The sequence below is a fragment of the Amia ocellicauda genome, chromosome 7 (assembly GCF_036373705.1).
Source record: "Amia ocellicauda isolate fAmiCal2 chromosome 7, fAmiCal2.hap1, whole genome shotgun sequence".
NCBI lineage: Eukaryota > Metazoa > Chordata > Actinopteri > Amiiformes > Amiidae > Amia > Amia ocellicauda.
Window position 1 is genome coordinate 4,007,447 of NC_089856.1, and position 19,585 is coordinate 4,027,031.

Consider the following 19,585-nt stretch of genomic DNA (forward strand, 5'->3'; position numbering starts at 1 on the left):
GGAGATAGCGCCGGCGTGCGTGGCCCAGATACAGCTCCCCACCCACGAGGAGGACATTCTAGCAGGCGAGCAGTGCAAGGGGCACTCGCGGCAACCCTGCTGTGACGACGAGACTCTGCAGGAAGACGCCGATGCGGTGCCGAAGTGCTGAGAGCAGCTGGCGACACCGCAGCTCGCATTGCAGCCGCAGATTCTGCGTACCCGAGGGAGGGGCACAGCGAGAGAGCGGATGGCTGGTGGCTGACTAAAGGTACCACCCCAGTGCGAGGGCGCCACCCGAGTGTAAGAAGAGTGGCGTCCGAGAGGGGGACCCACTCCAGCGGCTGATTCTACGTGTCCGAAGGAGGGGTACAGCGAGAGGGCAGATGATGGTCGCTCGTGCAAGGGGTCCACGTAAGATGAGTGGAGTCTGAGAGGGGGGCCCACTCCAGCGGCAGAGGGTCCAGAAGTCCAGACCCTTGGAGGGGGAATACAGAAGGACATTAACTGGGCCCGGAGGAGGGGGTAAGTACGGCCACCTCTCCACGGACACGCAGGTAAACTGTGGACCATGTAGTTGTCCACTTCTTCGGGCCCCGGTGCAGCCCAGATGGACAGTTGCCAGATCGGGACTTTAATTAGCTTTTTCCTCGGGGGTGAGGAGCTAACGAGGGGGCAGTGTAGCGATCTGGGACTGGGGGGGTCATGTGGGCTGTGATTATGTCACTTCCTGTATGTTTATGTAACTGGGCTTAGTTTCGGGGGTCAGGGTTTGGCCCAGCGCGGGAACACGGGGCGCGCTGTGATTGGGGGAACCAGTCATGGGGTGTAAACTAATAAATAGGGGTGCCCAGTTCCTGCGTGGCGAGTGGAGTAGAGTGAGTTCAGTAAAGGAGAGTTGCAGTTCAGTAGTTGCAGTTGCAGTTTTGTTATAGTCAGCCAGAAGTCTCTCCAGCCAAAAAGCCTGTTCAAATAAAGCTTTTGTTTGATTTTCAACCTGAGCCTCTGTTATTGTTGCACAGGGTGGTGGAACCGCGACGAGAGACAGGAAAAGCGGTGTTCGTTACAGTATTTATCGTTTGTTTTGGTGTTTTATTTAATTACGTGTGTTTTGTGCAAGACTTGCATTTGTTATTTCTAGATAGCATGATTATTAAAGTGTACTTTTTCCAGGCTTGTAGTGATGTTTGATAGTGAATACACTGTTGGCATCGTGTTTGTGGCTGAAGTTGGTCTGCTATCTAAATAGTTGCCTGTTATAGACATCTGTATGGCTCTTTTTTAATGTGTGAACACTTAATACAGAATTGTCTTGGGCCTAATCTTCTAAAAAACTATACAGGACTGTATGAATATATCGAACTTGTATAAGTGTGGATAAGTACTATGAACCATATAATCTGTTTAAAAGAATGTTACTTGTCTTGTTTTGTTCCTTATTTTGTTTATAAATTATACTTAGCTGCTCTGGTTCGATCCCTAATACCCACCATTTTTATTTCTGGAATCTGTTTCTCTGTCTTTCTTGGAGAGGAGGAAAACCTTTTGATGGCCATAGCACCTCCCTGGAGTTAGGACATCAGAATGGGGGGTGGTAAGACTCATTCCCATGTCCATGTGATGGGTAGGAAACTCAAATATTAAATCTCCCTTGGTATATTAGAATATACCTGGCACCCCAGATGAATAAATAAAAGGGACAGTTAAGCCTTTTCGTGTGTGTGTCTTGAATGTTATTACTGAATATCCATGTCACAATGAACCCACAGTGTGATAGTTAGGTCACTATGAGCTCTCTGAGTAGTTACTGTTTTAGCTCACATTCTTCACTGGGGGAACTCAACACTGAACCAGAGAAAGATGACCGGATAGGAATAGTCTCTCATCAGCATCGGTCCCTGTGAGCTCAGCTGCCGAGTCGTGTTTCGTCAGACCCCGGCCTTTCTGTCCTGATTAACGCTTGTCCAGTGGAAAGGTACATCACCTCGGGCAAGTCTTATCGGTCAAAAGCTCTAGATACAAGCCTGGCATTCACAATGGGCCGTTCTGGGGTTCCCAGCTCCTGGCTCCCGTTTATCTAAAAGGCACAGATCGTTCTAATCAGCCCGGTTGGCGATACAAGACATGGCTGTGCTTGCTCAACTCACAGGGGCCACAGATGTCACCGGCAGGGACAGAGCCATGCTCGACCTTGTGAAGCACCAAACGCACACGAGGTGGGCATAGGCAAGCGGCCCGTCCGAGAGCCAGAGTGCAGTCTCTTCACCTTTCAAAAGTGACTTTGAGGACTGAACAGCTCCCAACAGATTCTCCTACTACAACTCTGTGTGTGTTTCAGCTACCTTTTGCTTTTCGGCTTAAAGGGCCAGTACCTGCTATTTTGTTTATAATAAATCCAGTTTCCCTCTTGCTAGAAGTCTGTGTTCTGCCTCCTCTGACCCCACCTGGAGCAGTTGATCCAGAACACACGCACACACTTTGATCATTCACAACCACACCCCAACACGGAGCACACGTTTTCCCCAAAGCCCAGACAGGCTTTGAAAACAGGAGGTGGGGAAGTCTGTGGATTTGTTGAGCTCTAACAATCCCAGGTGATGGTAGAAATTAGAGATATACACAATTCAGTAGCAAATGGGGAACATTTCAAAAATGAAAAACTAATGAAAATATGTGCAGTGTGAAGGATTTTATTAAGCAGAGAATATAGTCACCATCTTAAAATCAGTTTAAGACCATGAAGACAGAATTGAAGATCAGAGGCACTTACACTAAAAGTCAAACTTGTTTGTGTTGACGGAAAAATGCAAGCCCATTCAGAGCTTTATACATCTCTTGCCATTGTCTTTGTTTGAAAGAGACAAGGGACCCCAAATATTACAGGCTTGTGAATTTCAATTAAGTGAAATCTCATGGTCTACAATTACTGGATTAGAAACAATACAATGTTCTTCGTCTACATTTGTTTTATTGCTGCATGTATATATATATATATATATATATATATATATATATATATATATAGATATATATAGATATATATATATATGAATCAGATAGGTTTTTTTTCCTCTACCTTAAGATATAGTCATTTCTACGGAAGCCCTTATGGCTGAAAAATAATATTTGGCTTAGAAGTACTCCTAAATACTACTTCCAATGCCAGAGCACGCAATGACTACATCAAGCTTGTGACTCTAAGACAAAGGCATGAAAATTACACCCCTAAGATTCACCGGAGGTTAGCATGTTGGGCTGGGGGGTGATATTCCTGCCTCTAACTTTCTGGCTTTCAGTTACAATTAATTTGCAAACAAAAAATACTTGGTAACACTTTACAATAAGTACCTCTTATCGGCTATTAATATGTTAGTTAACATGAACAAGCCAGTAACTAATGCATCAACAAGTCACAAAGTATTTGTTAATGGTAACTAATGCATTAACTACTGCACTAGTTAGAGCTCATTTGGATACTGTTGACAGTTCTTGGCTCCACATTTCAAGAAAGATATCGCTGCTCTAGAGGCAGTTCAGAGGAGAGCAACCAGACTTATTCCAGGTCTGAAGGGAATGTCCTACTGAGAGACTGAGGAACTGAACCTTTTCACCCTGGAACAGAGGAGACTACGTGGGGACTTGATCCAAGTCTTCAAAATCATGGGCAACAACCACATCAAAGCAGAGGAGCTTTTCCAGATTCCAGACACACGCACCCAGGGACACAAATGGAAATTGGGCTTCAAGGCATTAAAAACATAAAACAGGAGACACTTCTTTACACAGAGAGGCATCACAATCTGAACAAACTCCCCAGCGATGTGGTAGAAGCTGAAAGTTTGGGAACATTTAAAAATAGACTGGATGGGATCCTTGGATCACTCAGTTATTAATGGACACCAAACGAGCACGATGGGTCGAATGGCCTCCTCTCGTTTGTAAACTTTCTTATGTTCTTATGTTCTTACTGCATGAATTCATTAATTGGTTTGTCTTTCTTCGTCTGAATATTCAGAGGCAGTAACTAACATGAGCAAATGACTTGGTTAACATGAATAAACAGGACACATTTCAAGGATGACATATTTAGATGTTTGTTAATCCTAACTAACATTTTATTGCAAAGTGTTACCAAAAAATTGTTCATTATTCGTACATTTGTTATCAAGTACGCAATAGCGAACATGATGCGGGGGTAGAAACTCAACTAAATCCAGCCCATTTTAGCCCAGAAGGCTGTGAAAGTCAACATAAATCAACTGTGATGCCAGATTATAAACTAGAGGAGAGTGGGAGTGGAAGAACCCAATTAGGAATCAAGAACTGATAACTACTCTAGGGCTAGTGCTTGTCCTTCTTCTTCTTGCCACGGGTCTTCCTCTTGGTCTTGGAGTCGATGATGAGCTGGGACTGGCGCTTCAGCGCGGCGCGCGTGACCACGTCCGATTCGTCCTCGCCACTCTCCTCATCTTCTACGACACAGGAGGCGACAGAAGAGGGTCACACGCCGAAAGTGGGGAACATTTATCAGAACCGCTCAGTACAAATGGGTCTGCTCTGGCCCCGGTTATGGGGCTTTGAAAGCTCTAGCAAGCTCAGTGAGAGATGACATCACCGTGAGAACAAACTCTGCAGCATCTAGTGGTTCTACACCGAATAAAGTCATTTTCTCCCCTCAATCATGGAACAGGAAATAAAAGACTGTTCTGGATATTTAAAAAGTCATGGCTGAGCAGGGGGTGGCGGGATCGAGTCACTCACCGTCATACGGGTCCTGCTTCTGGGTCTCGGGGAGTTTGATCCTCATGTTGTAGTCTGGGAGTTTTCCTTCGATGCTGGTGTGGAACTAGAAGCAAGCGTTCGCAGATTACATGCCAGGTTACACACCCACTGTTCAACGGGAGCCCAAAAACGCATCTTTTAACCAATTTCAGTAAATAAATACATAATCACTGAACCCTAGACTCGGGGAGAAATCGTTTAGACCCTGTGTTTAGTGGAAGACAGCGTTAACCAAGCAGATTACGCAGGCTACGGTTGGACATATAGCAAAACCTTGAGACTTCTGGAAAGACAGACAAACAGGACCCTCCCTGACCCGTGTCGTCGGGCCGGCTGCCACCAGATGCAGGATGTACCCTGAGTGCACATCACAGAGCTGGAATCCGGAGACTCTGAGGAATCTGAAGCATTAAGGAAGTGCAAGATATCGGCTCATCTCGGTCGCTGTTTGACTGCCCTGTTTGCACAGACTGCGAACAGGAACTGGATCGTCTATCTAGTCGTCCACACTGCGTTTTTGGCTCACACAAATTGAGCCACAGCTGACCCAGCAATGAAGTCTGCCTTTTGTGCCGACTGTGTTATGATCTTATAACGCACAGCTCAGGTTCTCAAACAAAGGCACAGTTTGGCATTGCGGGATTGTAAAGTAATGAACATGCAAAATCATTAAAATTGATAGGCAGCAAGAAAAACTAGAAACTGAACCTAAATTTAACCTATTGGAATGCTTATCTGTGCCCTGTCAGAATCGTCCACCAGTGTACAGATGTTTCGGGCTGATAGTCGCAGGCTGTGGCTGCCGCTGGCCTGGATTCCAGGACAGCAACAGCGTCTTTTGCTTACGATGTAACCAAGACATTTACATCTCATGGTCCATTTGTCTCAGGTATTTGCATCTGGTGTTTAAGTCCCCTGATCTGTCCTCTGTGTAAGTGCACTGCGGCGGCGCTCCTCTCACCTCCTCCTCCTCCATCTCTTTCATGATGGCACCAAGGTCTTTGCCCTTCAGCTCCTCCATCAGCAGCAGCAGTTTCTGCTCCGACTGGGAGAGGAGCTCCAGCACGTGCTCATCTGAGGACGAGGGAACGTGGGCAGCCGGGACGTGGCTCTTGGGCTGGGGAGGGACAGAGGGAGAGGGACAGAGAGAGAGAAATAAATGTCTGATTAAGTGAGATGCCTCGCCGTCCCTCCAGACCTTCGTCTATGGGCATAGAATGGGTCTTAACTACCCCTATCCTAGATGTGCGAAATGCTTAGCTTTGTACTTCACAAATCAGTTCCTCTGATTCATCAACTCAAACTCCAATTATGTCACCCACTATATGCAATCATCGGTTGTCTTGGCCTTTGACACAGACACTGCAGTCCTTTAGGGCAGTCCATGCCCTAAAAATACACTAAAGGCTCATTTGTGGACAGCTGAACCACAGTATCAGACAGCTCTCTTCCCCGTGTCAAACCACTATAGTAGATCTCCGCAGTGCCTTTTCACTTCCAGCTTTCTACAAGCTGGGCTCTGTGGTCCAGGAGCCACTAATCTGTGTGCCGGGCCGGCTGCCGATCTCTCCGTGGGGAGAAAGGGGGCGGGGCTTACCAGCTTGATGTGCTGCAGCTTGTCACTCAGGTGCTCCACCCCGGCGCTCACTGTGTTCAGGGTGCGGGTCAGCCGCTCCAGCTGCTCTTTGGCTGCGTCTCTGCGCTTTTCCTCAGCCCTCAGGTGAGCCTCGCACTCCTCCAGCATCTGCTGCCCACTGTGGGAGACGGACATAGCGAGAGACCCCATTAACCAGGGCTAGCCCCAACCCCCGCCCAACAACATGTAAACTGACGACCCTGAACCGAAATTCGGCGAGATGGCATAACCATCTGTGCACTTGGTCAGAATCGACTGATGGTCTTTAAACAGTAGCTTTCTGTTTTGTATTTTGCTTGTGTGGCTGTGAGGAAGTAGAGTATTCATTTATTTTTGTTTGACTGAATCAGTTTTATGTTTTGTTTTCATTTCTGTGTTGGACGATCATAAGTCATTAGACTTAGATGTGTTGGTGGGCTATGCCCACAGTGTGTTGCGATGCATCTAGTGCAGTATCTAGCTTCGTCTTTTCTGCAATCAGAGGAGGCAGTTACTTGGAGTTTAGCATTCCAGACATTCCAAGCACTGACGCTGTACTAGGGCGTGACTTGTGGGATCTGGACAGAGCAGTGTAATCCAACACAATTCAGGTGTGCTCTCTGCTAATTAGTTATAGGTCGGCTATTTAACAGCCCCCTTGGCCTTCCGCGCCAGCAGTCAGCGCCAGCAGCCTCAGTGCCTCCCTCCCGAAGGGCCACGCTTACAAAGGGCAGGGACTCTAGCTGTGGGACTCCAGCGAGGACACACCGCACAGCAACAGCAGGCAGCCATGACAATCTCTCAGATTCCAGTCCTGCTCTCTCCTTCCTCTCAGTGTGCACCTGCACACCATTACTTCCCTAATCCCTCTAACCTCATCTCCCTGCCTCTCCACTCCTCCTCCCTCCCCTCTATTCCCCTCTTCAGAGGCCTGTGGAACTGCCACTCAGCTTCCAACAAGGCCAACTTCATCTCTGCTTTTGCCTCCCACTACTCTCTAGATTTTCTCGCTCTTACCGAGACATGGATGACCACAGAAACTCCTGACTCCCCAGGACCAGGAGAGATCCTCAGTAATGTAGGATGACCTGAAACAACCTCTAGGCACCAGACAATATGTCATGCCCATCATAATCCACTGAAAACAAAATATAGACACAAAAACTACTGATGATGTATGTGTCACAAGACCAAGCACATATGTGAGCACATTACAACAAAGCAGGGGCAGTTCAGCCTGATGTAGTGCAAGAGATGTTTGAAAACTGGACAACTGCCCTTTGTCTGGTGACTGAACTGAAACAGGGGGGGCAATATGACGGTGATATAAGCAGTACCTGGAGAGCTTGGCCTCCCCTGAGTACTTCATCTCCTGGAACTCGGCCTCCAGTCTCTCCTTCTCCTCCCTCAGTCTGAGCAGAGTCTTCTCATTCTCCTCTTTCAGCTGCTCCAGATGTTTCCGAGTGTCGCCCTGAGAGACAAAGCGCTGCACCACCTCCTACAGACAGACAGACACCGAGACAGACACACACACGCAGAGCTGAGGTCAGTCTTGGTACCAAAAAGGGTTTTTCTCCCACAATTACTTTAGCAATCTCTTCCACATCCCCTCTGTTATCAGATTGATGTAGCTGGAGAAAGAGAGAGCGACCGAGAGGAAGACAAGATGAGAGTCGATAACTGTGTGAAGTGAATTTTCATCTATAGGGCCTTGTCAAATTAAAAACAAGCTCCCTGGGGACAAAGATAACACAAGCACAGAAAGCTTGGCCTTCCGTGTCTAGATTAATGTTAATGGGCAGTGACTCATTTTAAACTCCAGGTGGAGATCATGACATTAGCCACTTCAAAGCCCTCCAGACAGTTTGTTTATTTCAGGCTTCTAACGTGCGTCTGTGTTACGAGCTGGACTGCAGGTCAATGGCTTGCTGCCCAACGAGGGCACACCCTGCCTCGTTAAGTGTGCACTGAACTGCTCTTCACACCTCTGGAGAAAGGAGAGTATGTGTAAACATTGCCAGGTTGCCAGGCCTTTTCACGTGTGAAGAATTCAGCCAGGGTGTGAAATGCCCGAGTTTACATTCAGGACAAATTACTCCTCGTGTTATAATGAGCGACTGATCCCCACCTTTTCTTCAAATGACCCATTCATGGGCTTTGTGTTCGTAATGTTCTATTAAAAGTGCAGTCTCAAAATAACTCCGTGGGGGGGGGAAATATGTGGACTTCCAGTATTGACGTGGGGGAAACCGTATCCAACAAGAGAGGCTTAACATCCAGCCAAAGCCACTGCAGGCAAAACAACTGATTTATAGAGCCAGAGCCCTGAGTTCAAAACAGATGAAAACGATGTGAAATTCTGAAAAGCAGAAATCCTTTCAATCACATTGCAACTGTGTAAGTAAACCTTCTTACCTCATAGGATTTCAACCATTAATAATAATAATAATGATGAGGACACCTGATATGACAATGCACTTTGCAAGGCAATAGTTGGCCCATGTTCTCACCACAAGACTTTTGAAGGCTGGGTTTGCATTGAGCGTCCTGTCGATCTCCACTCAAGACCGAGACCGATTTGTTTCTCCCCTCGATCTCAACGAAGCACAATCACAATCGGTTAACAAAGCTCTCAAAGGAAAACTGAAGATCTGCTGGTCCTGGGAAACACTTTCACGACGAGAGTGAAGGGGCAGCACTTTCCAATGTGTGGTACAACCCTAATAGATGGATGTAGGACTACCTGAATACCTCACTGTTCATCACGTGTGTCAGCCCCTAACCCCAACCCCAAACTGGACCCCTAACCCTGCTGTGCAAGTGACTTCAGGTGAGGCGCACCAGCTGGACCTGTGCTCTTCATATTTGAATCCATTAGGAATCCGAGTCCATGATTGTAAAGTCATGATTGTGGCCAGTGACCTCCTCCACAGCCCGGAGATCGGACAGCGTGGATGGGGAGGGCCGGCCTGGCGATTGCCTGCAGAGCCATTTCTAGGCATTCTAAGCATAAATTGTATATACTTTTATTATTATTTTCTATAATTGAACACAGTGATCAGTTTTCAGATTGGATTTTATGTTTGATCATGGAATCAAACATAAGTTATGCTATAGAAACCTGCCATCAATCTGGTTTTGGGAGCCTATGCCTTGGGTGTAGCAGAAAAAAAAAGAATGTTTAGCATTGCGACGCAACCAAATTATAACGGTGCAAAAAAGACCAAGGATGCATCAATCTGGCGCACCAAAGCGTAAAAGTAAACTGAAGAATAACAAGCACAACAGAAAGGTATTGTAATATTAGATTATGCTTCGTTTTTATTGCTGTACAGTAGCTTGAATGACAATGACAGCTAAACTTGATAGCTGGCTGGCTGAAAGGATTTTTTTTTCTCAATATCTTACCTGCCACCAAAGCGCGTTTTATTAAAACATGGTGGCTGTGTATTTGCATCTATAGTGAGTCTAGGTCAAACTGTGGGGCGTGCCTTCCAAGGGGGGTGCAGGCGTGTATCAAGGAAGGCTCAAGCTAGTTACAGTTATAAAAAAAGAGTAGATAATTAAAATATATACACTCACCTAAAGGATTATTAGGAACACCATACTAATACTGTGTTTGACCCCCTTTCGCCTTCAGAACTGCCTTAATTCTACGTGGCATTGATTCTACAAGGTGCTGAAAGCATTCATCCCCCACACCATTACACCACCACCACCACCAGCCTGCACAGTGGTAACAAGGCATGATGGATCCATGTTCTCATTCTGTTTACGCCAAATTCTGACTCTACCATCTGAATGTCTCAACAGAAATCGAGACTCATCAGACCAGGCAACATTTTTCCAGTGTTCAACTGTCCAATTTTGGTGAGCTTGTGCAAATTGTAGCCTCTTTTTCCTATTTGTAGTGGAGATGAGTGGTACCCGGTGGGGTCTTCTGCTGTTGTAGCCCATCCGCCTCAAGGTTGTACGTGTTGTGGCTTCACAAATGCTTTGCTGCATACCTCGGTTGTAACGAGTGCTTATTTCAGTCAAAGTTGCTCTTCTATCAGCTTGAATCAGTCGGCCCATTCTCCTCTGACCTCTAGCATCAACAAGGCATTTTCGCCCACAGGACTGCCGCATACTGGATGTTTTTCCCTTTTCACACCATTCTTTGTAAACCCTAGAAATGGTTGTGCGTGAAAATCCCAGTAACTGAGCAGATTGTGAAATACTCAGACCGGCCCGTCTGGCACCAACAACCATGCCATTGCTTAAATCACCTTTCTTTCCCATTCAGACATTCAGTTTGGAGTTCAGGAGATTGTCTTGACCAGGACCACACCCCTAAATGCATTGAAGCAACTGCCATGTGATTGGTTGGTTAGATAATTGCATTAATGAGAAATTGAACAGGTGTTCCTAATAATCCTTTAGGTGAGTGTATAAAACATTATATTCTAAAATAACACAAGTGAAAATACAAAAAATAAAGCTTTTGCTTAACGTTCTACTGTTCCAAAGCAACTGAGATGTTTTTGTACAGTGTCCTTGGGTAGGCTATCCTGAAAGGCGCGTCTAAATAAACCATTATTATTATTATACATACGTTGTGTAATTTTTGTGTAAGTTAACACATCATGAACGTGCTTAGAGAGAAGTAGTTGTGGGAATTTGATCATTTTGTGAGAAAGGGAGAAAAGCATCCAATACAAGCTGAAGTGAGGGCAGCAGGGGAGATTACAGTAAAACGCAAAAAACGAAAATATGACAAAACTTATATTAAACTGGGCTTTACATGGAGTGGCATTCTCAGCATTAACTGCAATTAGAACAAAATATCACTGCCATTTCTTTGGAAGATAACTTGTGTCTAAATTGCAACCCTGAAAGGTAGGAATAATACATATTATACGGAATTAATTCATCATCGGTTTGTGTCATGTTTATGAAATGGTTGTAAAATTTTATTTCAGCAGTTTCCATTTCTCAAAATGTATACTTCTGCAAATAATACTGATCAATATAGAGATCAAACCCCTACTTTTTTATTCATGATTTTGCAACATATTGTGTTTTAGTAAACTAAATGGCGCAGACATTTCTTGTCATTACTCAGGGAGGCTCATTTTGATAAAGTTTCAGAACCCCTAATCAAGATAGACTTATTTAAATCTGCAAAGTGTGTAAGAAATATCATTCATGACCTTCAGTCCTCAGACTTCACATTGTGGGGTGATTCTCACTAGGACTGAGCCTGGGGCAAAAATGTGTAAACCACTAAACATATGTTGTTGTAAAAAAGGAAAAAAAAGTATAGAAACGACCCTGGGCTGTCACGTACCCGAGTGTCGGTGACGCCGGTGGCCTCTTTGATGCGCTGGAAGGCCTCCTCTAAGGTGGTGATGGTCTTCTCCTCCTCCACCCCCACCCCGGTGGGGCTGTGGTGGGCCTCGCTGCTCAGCTCATCGGGATGCGTGTTGGCGCGCTGGGCCTGGGAACGACAACACGGCACCATGAATCAGTGCTGTACAGAGGGGGGGGCGCTTCAGGGTTTGGTAAAGGTTAGTTAATTAATTAATCAATTAGTACAGTCAATTAAGAGTTCCGCCACATCCGTTATGGTGATGTTGCACAAATTATGCGAGAGATTTTCACTCCCTGCTGGAAATCCAAGGTGCACCACTGCAGTCAACTAGCACCATCCAGAGCAGTATCTGTGAGGCGCAGGGTTGTGGATTGGGCTGACTATTCAAACAAGAGGGCTGATCTCCTGCTACTCAGGCCCGTTCTGTTGAGGCTCAGCCCAGTCTGGGCCACGTCTGCTGCAGAGTGAACTTTTACAGGTAATGTTGTGTGTTATAAGGGAGCCCTCTACTGCCCAGAGAGGGGTATCGCATATGTACTAAAAAGTTAAGACATCACTAGTCGTCTGTAAACAGGAATGATCCTCTCAGAGTGTGGGAGCAGGAGATTGTGAGCAAACATCAAAATATGCTCCTTATCCAGAGGCCAGAGGTGCTGTTTAGTCATGAGAAAACAACACAAGAGCAACTGCTGAACGTCATATCCAGAATCTGTGTCAGGTGTTGAGAACAGAAGACCAGAGGCACACAAAAAGAGGCGTGGGGATGGAACAAAATTCCCCCCACTGTGTTACACTCGATCAGAGTTGTAATGACTCGAGTCAGACTCGAGTCACATTTTTTTGATGACTCAAGTCATTGATACCAAAAGGCTCGACTTGAGACCCTGCAAGAAGACTCAACTCGTGCCCAAAATACGCAAGCACAAGGGTATTGCACAGAATCTGCACAGATACTGTGAATCGATTGGTTAAATGGTCTGATTCTGCGCAGATTTGCAGAACCACAAATATGCAGGCCTAATATGCAGGCAGGGAGAAAACATCAGTGTAAGGTAGTGTTAAACTGTGCATTCAACAATATGTGAACATGTGAAAAATAATATGAACGTTGAACAGTGTGTGTGTGTCTGTGCATAATGCATCTGCCTAGTCTCCCGTTTTTACCATTTTTGTGTTTTATAAAATTCATTCAGAAGCCTCAACAGTACAGTACCGCATCGGTTTATCCAGTGTCATACAGTCAATTACGTTGGAGCTGAACCCGAAATGTAAAAATATTGCTGTTGATGTTAGCTCGTTTTGTATGTGCGTGTGTGTTTTCAGGTTAGTTTAGCAAACACACACACTGATATGCACAGTAACACACACACACACATTTTATATAATATTGAGAGAACGTTAAATTGTGCCCCCAAACAATGGTTGCCCGGCTCCATAATTGTATTATGTTTTGATCTGTACTGTATGAATCGCACTTTTGTAATACCCTTAAATAAGTCGACCTGGATGTCTGCTAATAAATAAATAAATAATAATAATAATAATCGCAGTGGACGCACCCCCCAATATTTAGAGCACCCCCCCCCGCCGCCCGCAATGAATGCAGACGAGATTTTTGCTCCGCTCGAGAACAACATGCCCCCCACACAACCCGCGGACTCGAAATGCATCCCCTCCAATTCTGAAGCCAAACCTACGCCCATGCACACACATACCGATACACACACACATATTAACAGACACACACATTGATACACTTGCACAGTAACAGACACACAAGCACACACATGCTGACAGTCTTGTACATAAAAACTTAATAATGGGGAAGAAGTTTGAGAGAAAAATAAAAACATGCATTCTGTGTTAATTACATCTACATGTACATTACAACCCTGTTATTTTATTTTTCTCTTGGCCTCTTTTTGTCACCATATGAAATTAAATTTCCTTTCATGTGGTATCTGAAACAATTATAGGGTAGTGTCAAAGTGAGAAAATATGGTGTTATTAATTACTGTACATCCAACACAATGAGCACAGATATTTGTGTACATAGTTAGATGATTTCCTGTAATAAAATAATCAGAATAAATCAAGATGTCTTGAACAGTCGGAACTAATGACTCGAAGTGACTCGAGCGAGATAGGTGACTCGACTCGACTCAACAAATTCAGTGACTCGACTTGACTTAAGTCTTTACCTGGCATGTCATGGACTCGATTTGACTTGACTCAAGTCTTTACTGCTAAATGACAACTCCCACTTTTAGTGACTTGGTTACAACTCTACCCTCGGTTCTCTTTTGCTCTTCCCTATACAATCCAAGTTCAACCATTGCTGGTGTAAAGGCAAAAAAAGTCAATGATGGCCCTGATTGACTGATTCTCACACCTACCCTCCTCTCCACTCTTTCAGCCTGCGCCTTCCTCTCGTCCGCCTGTTTCTTGTACTCAGCCAGGATCTTCTCCCTCTCTCTGCGCTCCCTGTACACCATCTCCTCCTGCCTCTGGAGCTCCGCCTGATAGACACGGACACAGACAGACAGACAGACACACCTTAACCCCTGGTTACACCGGCACACAGATTCCCCCCACCGTCTTTAAAGCATGTCCAGACATCCCACCTCAACCCAGATCAGACAAGACTGCCTCCCACACTGGTATCTGAGGGTGACATACTCGCCTGTCATCAGTCAAAAGCACTCACACCTTTCATTTGAGCCATCTTATTTGGCCATTTATTTAGCGTAACAAATCCAGTTTACTAAATTCTACCGATCTAATCCATTCATTCCTTTCTAGGCATTCACAAACACTGATCCTAGATGGAACCAAAGATCCCACTCAAGTCACGTCCAGACCGGGCGATTAGTAAATACTGCACAGACGCTCCACCGAACCCAACAGAGCACCATACGCCTATGGAAACCATCTGCCAACATCCTCTGACCTTGGCGGCATCTCGGGAGAGGTGCGCGTCTCTGTTCATGACCTCCAGCTTCTTCAGCTCCTGCCGCTGACGCAAGATCTCTACTTCCAGGCCGTCCAGCTGAGTTTGGAACGTCAAGCTCTCCGCCTGGGAGAAACATCAGAAGTGGGTGGGGGGCGGTGGTGGGGGGTTTGCTGAAGGACAGCCTCAGGAAACCACTTCCCTACCTGGAGGTGGGCCTTCAGTTCCAGGTACACCTTCATGATGTGCTCGGCCTCCTGGCACTTGAGCTGAGCCTTCTCCAGCCGGTTCTCCAGCACCCTGAGGTTCTGAAACAGCACAACAGGAACGGAGGGGCGAGTGAAGCAGTCTCCACATGGGGACACAGAACACCCCCTTCCCCTCAAAACACAGAGCCTTAACACTGTTCCAACTTCAACGCACCTCCCTCTGAAACAGAAGGAAGACCCCCTACACAGCAGTTGGTTGCACTCCTGGTTGTCCCTGCTTTCACAAAGCGGTGCTGATGAAGCCCCAGAAAGAATGTGTCTATTTTCCTGACGAAAATATTTCACATGCTAAATTTTAATAAAATCTAAAATGGTGCAGGTTGTGAAAACCTGGAATGGCCCAACAAGCTGTGTGATGGAGGTGGATCTGCTCTCTCTTTACAATACACGTGATCAGAAACCTTCCCACAGAACAGATCTTCCCTCCACCAATCAAGAGCTCAGAAATCTCTACACGCCCATCTGATTGGTGGATAAACACGACTGTTCCACACTTTAAACGAGCTCGTTACACAGTAAAAATGCTTGTGCGATTTGGTGAGCACTGAAGCACTGCAGTCCTGTTAGGAGTCAATGTGGCTTTGGTTGCCCTGCTCACAAATCTCTCTCTTGTTCTTTGTGATCGAGAGTAACGCCGGTGCCGTTAGGTCGTGGGTCCGGATATCGCAATGCAGGCGCAATGCTGCCAGTTTCTGAAATGCACTCGCGTTAGAAAGTGGGTTTCTGTCAGGAGAGCAGAGCAGAGTTGTGGCAGCAGCTGAACCCTGTGCTGACAGGACGGAGGCAAGTTAACCTGCCGGGGCTACTACTTGGTGGCATCCCCTTCATTCTGTGGGCAGAAGCACAAACCAAGCGACTCGGGCCCTGCAGGGGCCACATTAAATCACACATTCGTGCATGATAGAGCAGGGAGTTTTTATACACCAGCTATTGGGTTATGCTGACAACCATTAAAAAGAGCATCCCACAGGACTGCCTCAAGTGTAAATATGAAGTTTTGGCATCTTGCCCGAGTGATTGGCTGGCTTGGTTCACTGGGCAGATTTGAAGTATCTTTCCTGGGTCTGGAAAAGGCAATTGAAAGAACTCTGATACCTTGGCCTCCTCTGCTGTGGGCTCGGGCTGGGAGGTCTGGCTCTCCTGTTGGATCTTGCTGTACTGAGCCTGAAGCTCTACCAGGCGGCGCTGGCGAGTCTCCGAGTTGTACCTCAGGGCGTTGAGCTTCTTCATCTTGTCACACACCTTCTGGTCCACGATCTGCATGGCAGCCTGCGAACAGACAGGGGAAGAGAGAAGAGGAACAAGTTTTTTGCAGAACCATCCCATGATGGATAGCACAACGCACAATTCCCTTACTAAGTTCAAATGAAGGCAGTTTGCCACGGATTGTGAAGAGGCCGCCACATTTTCCAAGCCAATTGTTTCCAGTGGTGTGATTTCAATACAGGGCAGCGTGAGGCTGAGCATCCATTTCACCTTCACAGCCATCCAGATATCAAGCTTTAGTTCCCAACCCTGGTCCTACTGGTTTGTGATCAAACTCCACTCTCAATTAATTAATTGAGACCTTAACTGATAATTGGCTTCATGCCACTTTTTAAAATGGTTGAATTTACAAGAAGTTGGGGAATACAGGTGCCTTGTACTGTAATATTTATCTCTGGTGGTTTAACATTATTCATAAGCTCTGATAAGGCCACCCTTCACACTGCTAACTACAGAAGCCACTGAAAGACACACAGGAGAGGGCAAAGAGCTCACCATCCCAGTCTTGTTCCTCATGGCAGCTCTCTCCACACTGTGATCCTGAAAAGCAACCTTTATCACCCGTTCGTCTCCCTGACAAAACAAAGCAGGATCACTTCTTAATTCCTCCCCATTTATTTATTGAGATTCCCCTTTAACATCCCCAATAATCAGCACAGGCCCATCAGAACAGACACACGAGTGTTGTTTTAAGTTAGGAAGCAGGAAGGAAAGACTGTAGCCTAAACCCTCTTACCGCTAAAGTGTCCGCCAGCTTCTTGTGCAACTTCTTGTTCTGCTGCCGGAGCTGCAGAATCGTGTCCTTGTTCTTCTTGATGGTACACTGAGACCTCTCGTAGTAAGCACTCCTGTCCCCCTCTGGAAATCAGACATTATCTTTACACCAGCACAGACCAGGTTTGGAGATCATAGAGGATTATGCAGCTTTTGGCCATTCCTATAGACAGTAGTGGACAAACACACACACAATTTCACCTTGAAAACAGTGACATATAAAACTTTTCTTCGCAGATCCATGAGGCTTTCAATTGACTGACTTCAATATAGTGACAAAATCCGGCTGTAGTCAAGTTGTTCACATCCAGGTCTGTTAAAATCCTGCTTTACACTGCGCACAGGGACAGTGTCCGGCTGCTTAACTGAACTAATTACAGTGACTAAAGCAGGCTTTCATGACAGCAGAGAGATTTCCCAAACCGAGCAGAGGCGCTGTGGGGAACCTGAACAGACACCGTGTCCACATGGCGCATGGAGGATAACTAGCAACTGTGCGGCTCCTACTGTCTCTTTAAGTCCAGTGACGTGACTTCTAGTCTTCGCTACATTAACCCCCTCGCGCAGCTGCAACAGGCGACATCGATCTTTTTCGACTCAACTCGGTATTTCCCGTCTGTCCCACGTCAGGATACAGATCTAACAACATGTTTATATCCCAATAGCTGCCCTGCTTAAGGAGCTGCACAAACACCTACCGAGCAGCTGGATCTTCCTCTGCAGCTCCGCGATCTGCTGGTGCACCGGCAGCTTAATGCCCTCCGTCTTGAAGGTGGCAGGCATGATGTGTGTTTATATCGAGACAAGCGTGCAGAGGCAGTGCGCAGAATCAGAATGTAGAGAATCAGAACGTAGAGAATCAGAACGTAGAGAATCAGAACGTATAGAATCAGAACGTAGAGAATCAGAATGTAGAGAATCAGAACGTAGAGAATCAGAACGCGCAGAATAAGACACGGGTCGCGCTTCCGGCTGAGACAAGGACTCCAGCTTCTCCGGTCGCCTAGCAACCATCTACCATCTCCAAGGCCACACACGCGCGTAAACAAAACGAGCGCGTGGCCGCCAGGAAGAGGCTCAGAGAAGTGCATGCCGAGTTTTGCAGTTTTAGACCTGTATGTCTAGAGAAATGGTCGGCATAGGTGGCATGTTTACCTGCTCTTTTGCCAATGAAAACCAGTTTGGTCCGGGTTAAATACACTTGGACCTGATGGAGAAAATGTCCCTGGTGAAGAATCCGTGACATCAGTGGCCCAAAGTGATTTAACCCGTTAATTCCATTACTAAATATGCGACTTGTAAATTTAAATGCACCGAAGAGTGAATAAGAAGCTGGGTGGATAGCATGTGTGTCATGTTTCCCTGCTGTTTTCCCACTGGGAATTGCGTTGTGTCGGGCTAAATTCAAATTATTATTATTTATGTATTGGCAGACGCCCATATCCAGGGCGACTTACAAAACATAAGCGCAATACAAAGTGCAAATATACACTCACCTAAAGGATTATTAGGAACACCTGTTCAATTTCTCATTAATGCAATTATCTAATCAACCAATCACATGGCAGTTGCTTCAATGCATTTAGGGGTGTGGTCCTGGTCAAGACAATCTCCTGAACTCCAAACTGAATGTCTGAATGGGAAAGAAAGGTGATTTAAGCAATTTTGAGCGTGGCATGGTTGTTGGTGCCAGACGGGCCGCTCTGAGTATTTCACAATCTGCTCAGTTACTGGGATTTTCACGCACAACCATTTCTAGGGTTTACAAAGAATGGTGTGAAAAGGGAAAAACATCCAGTATGCGGCAGTCCTGTGGGCGAAAATGCCTTGTTGATGCTAGAGGTCAGAGGAGAATGGGCCGACTGATTCAAGCTGATAGAAGAGCAACTTTGACTGAAATAAGCACTCGTTACAACCGAGGTATGCAGCAAAGCATTTGTGAAGCCACAACACGTACAACCTTGAGGCGGATGGGCTACAACAGCAGAAGACCCCACCGGGTACCACTCATCTCCACTACAAATAGGAAAAAGAGGCTACAATTTGCACAAGCTCACCAAAATTGGACAGTTGAAGACTGGAAAAATGTTGCCTGGTCTGATGAGTCTTGATTTCTGTTGAGACATTCAGATGGTAGAGTCAGAATTTGGCGTAAACAGAATGAGAACATGGATCCATCATGCCTTGTTACCACTGTGCAGGCTGGTGGTGGTGGTGTAATGGTGTGGGGGATGTTTTCTTGGCACACTTTAGGCCCCTTAGTGCCAATTGGGCATCGTTTAAATGCCACGGCCTACCTGAGCATTGTTTCTGACCATGTCCATCCCTTTATGACCACCATGTACCCATCCTCTGATGGCTACTTCCAGCAGGATAATGCACCATGTCACAAAGGTCGAATCATTTCAAATTGGTTTCTTGAACATGACAATGAGTTCACTGTACTAAACTGGCCCCCACAGTCACCAGATCTCAACCCAATAGAGCATCTTTGGGATGTGGTGGAACGGGAGCTTCGTGCCCTGGATGTGCATCCCCACAAATCTCCATCAACTGCAAGATGCTATCCTATCAATATGGGCCAACATTTCTAAAGA

The 19,585-nt window shown here is 46.0% G+C and overlaps 1 protein-coding gene across 2 annotated transcripts; it reads right to left on the bottom strand.

Moving 5' to 3' along the window:
- Positions 1-2,653: 2,653 nt before the first annotated feature.
- LOC136752575 (outer dynein arm-docking complex subunit 3) lies at positions 2,654-17,974 on the bottom strand. 2 transcript variants are annotated; one of them, XM_066708015.1, is made up of 13 exons: positions 17,687-17,974; positions 16,951-17,072; positions 16,710-16,787; positions 16,044-16,217; positions 14,886-14,987; positions 14,680-14,805; positions 14,126-14,248; positions 11,706-11,855; positions 7,714-7,874; positions 6,359-6,515; positions 5,723-5,878; positions 4,741-4,825; positions 2,654-4,448 (listed from the first exon to the last, which is right to left on the bottom strand). In XM_066708015.1, exons 1-13 carry the CDS (start codon positions 17,769-17,771, stop codon positions 4,321-4,323), a joined length of 1,647 nt encoding a protein of 548 aa, XP_066564112.1. In that variant the 5' UTR covers positions 17,772-17,974; the 3' UTR covers positions 2,654-4,320. The 2 variants fall into 2 exon arrangements, with proteins under 2 accessions (XP_066564112.1, XP_066564111.1); XM_066708014.1 differs by having other exon boundaries at positions 2,654-4,451.
- Positions 17,975-19,585: the final 1,611 nt, after the last annotated feature.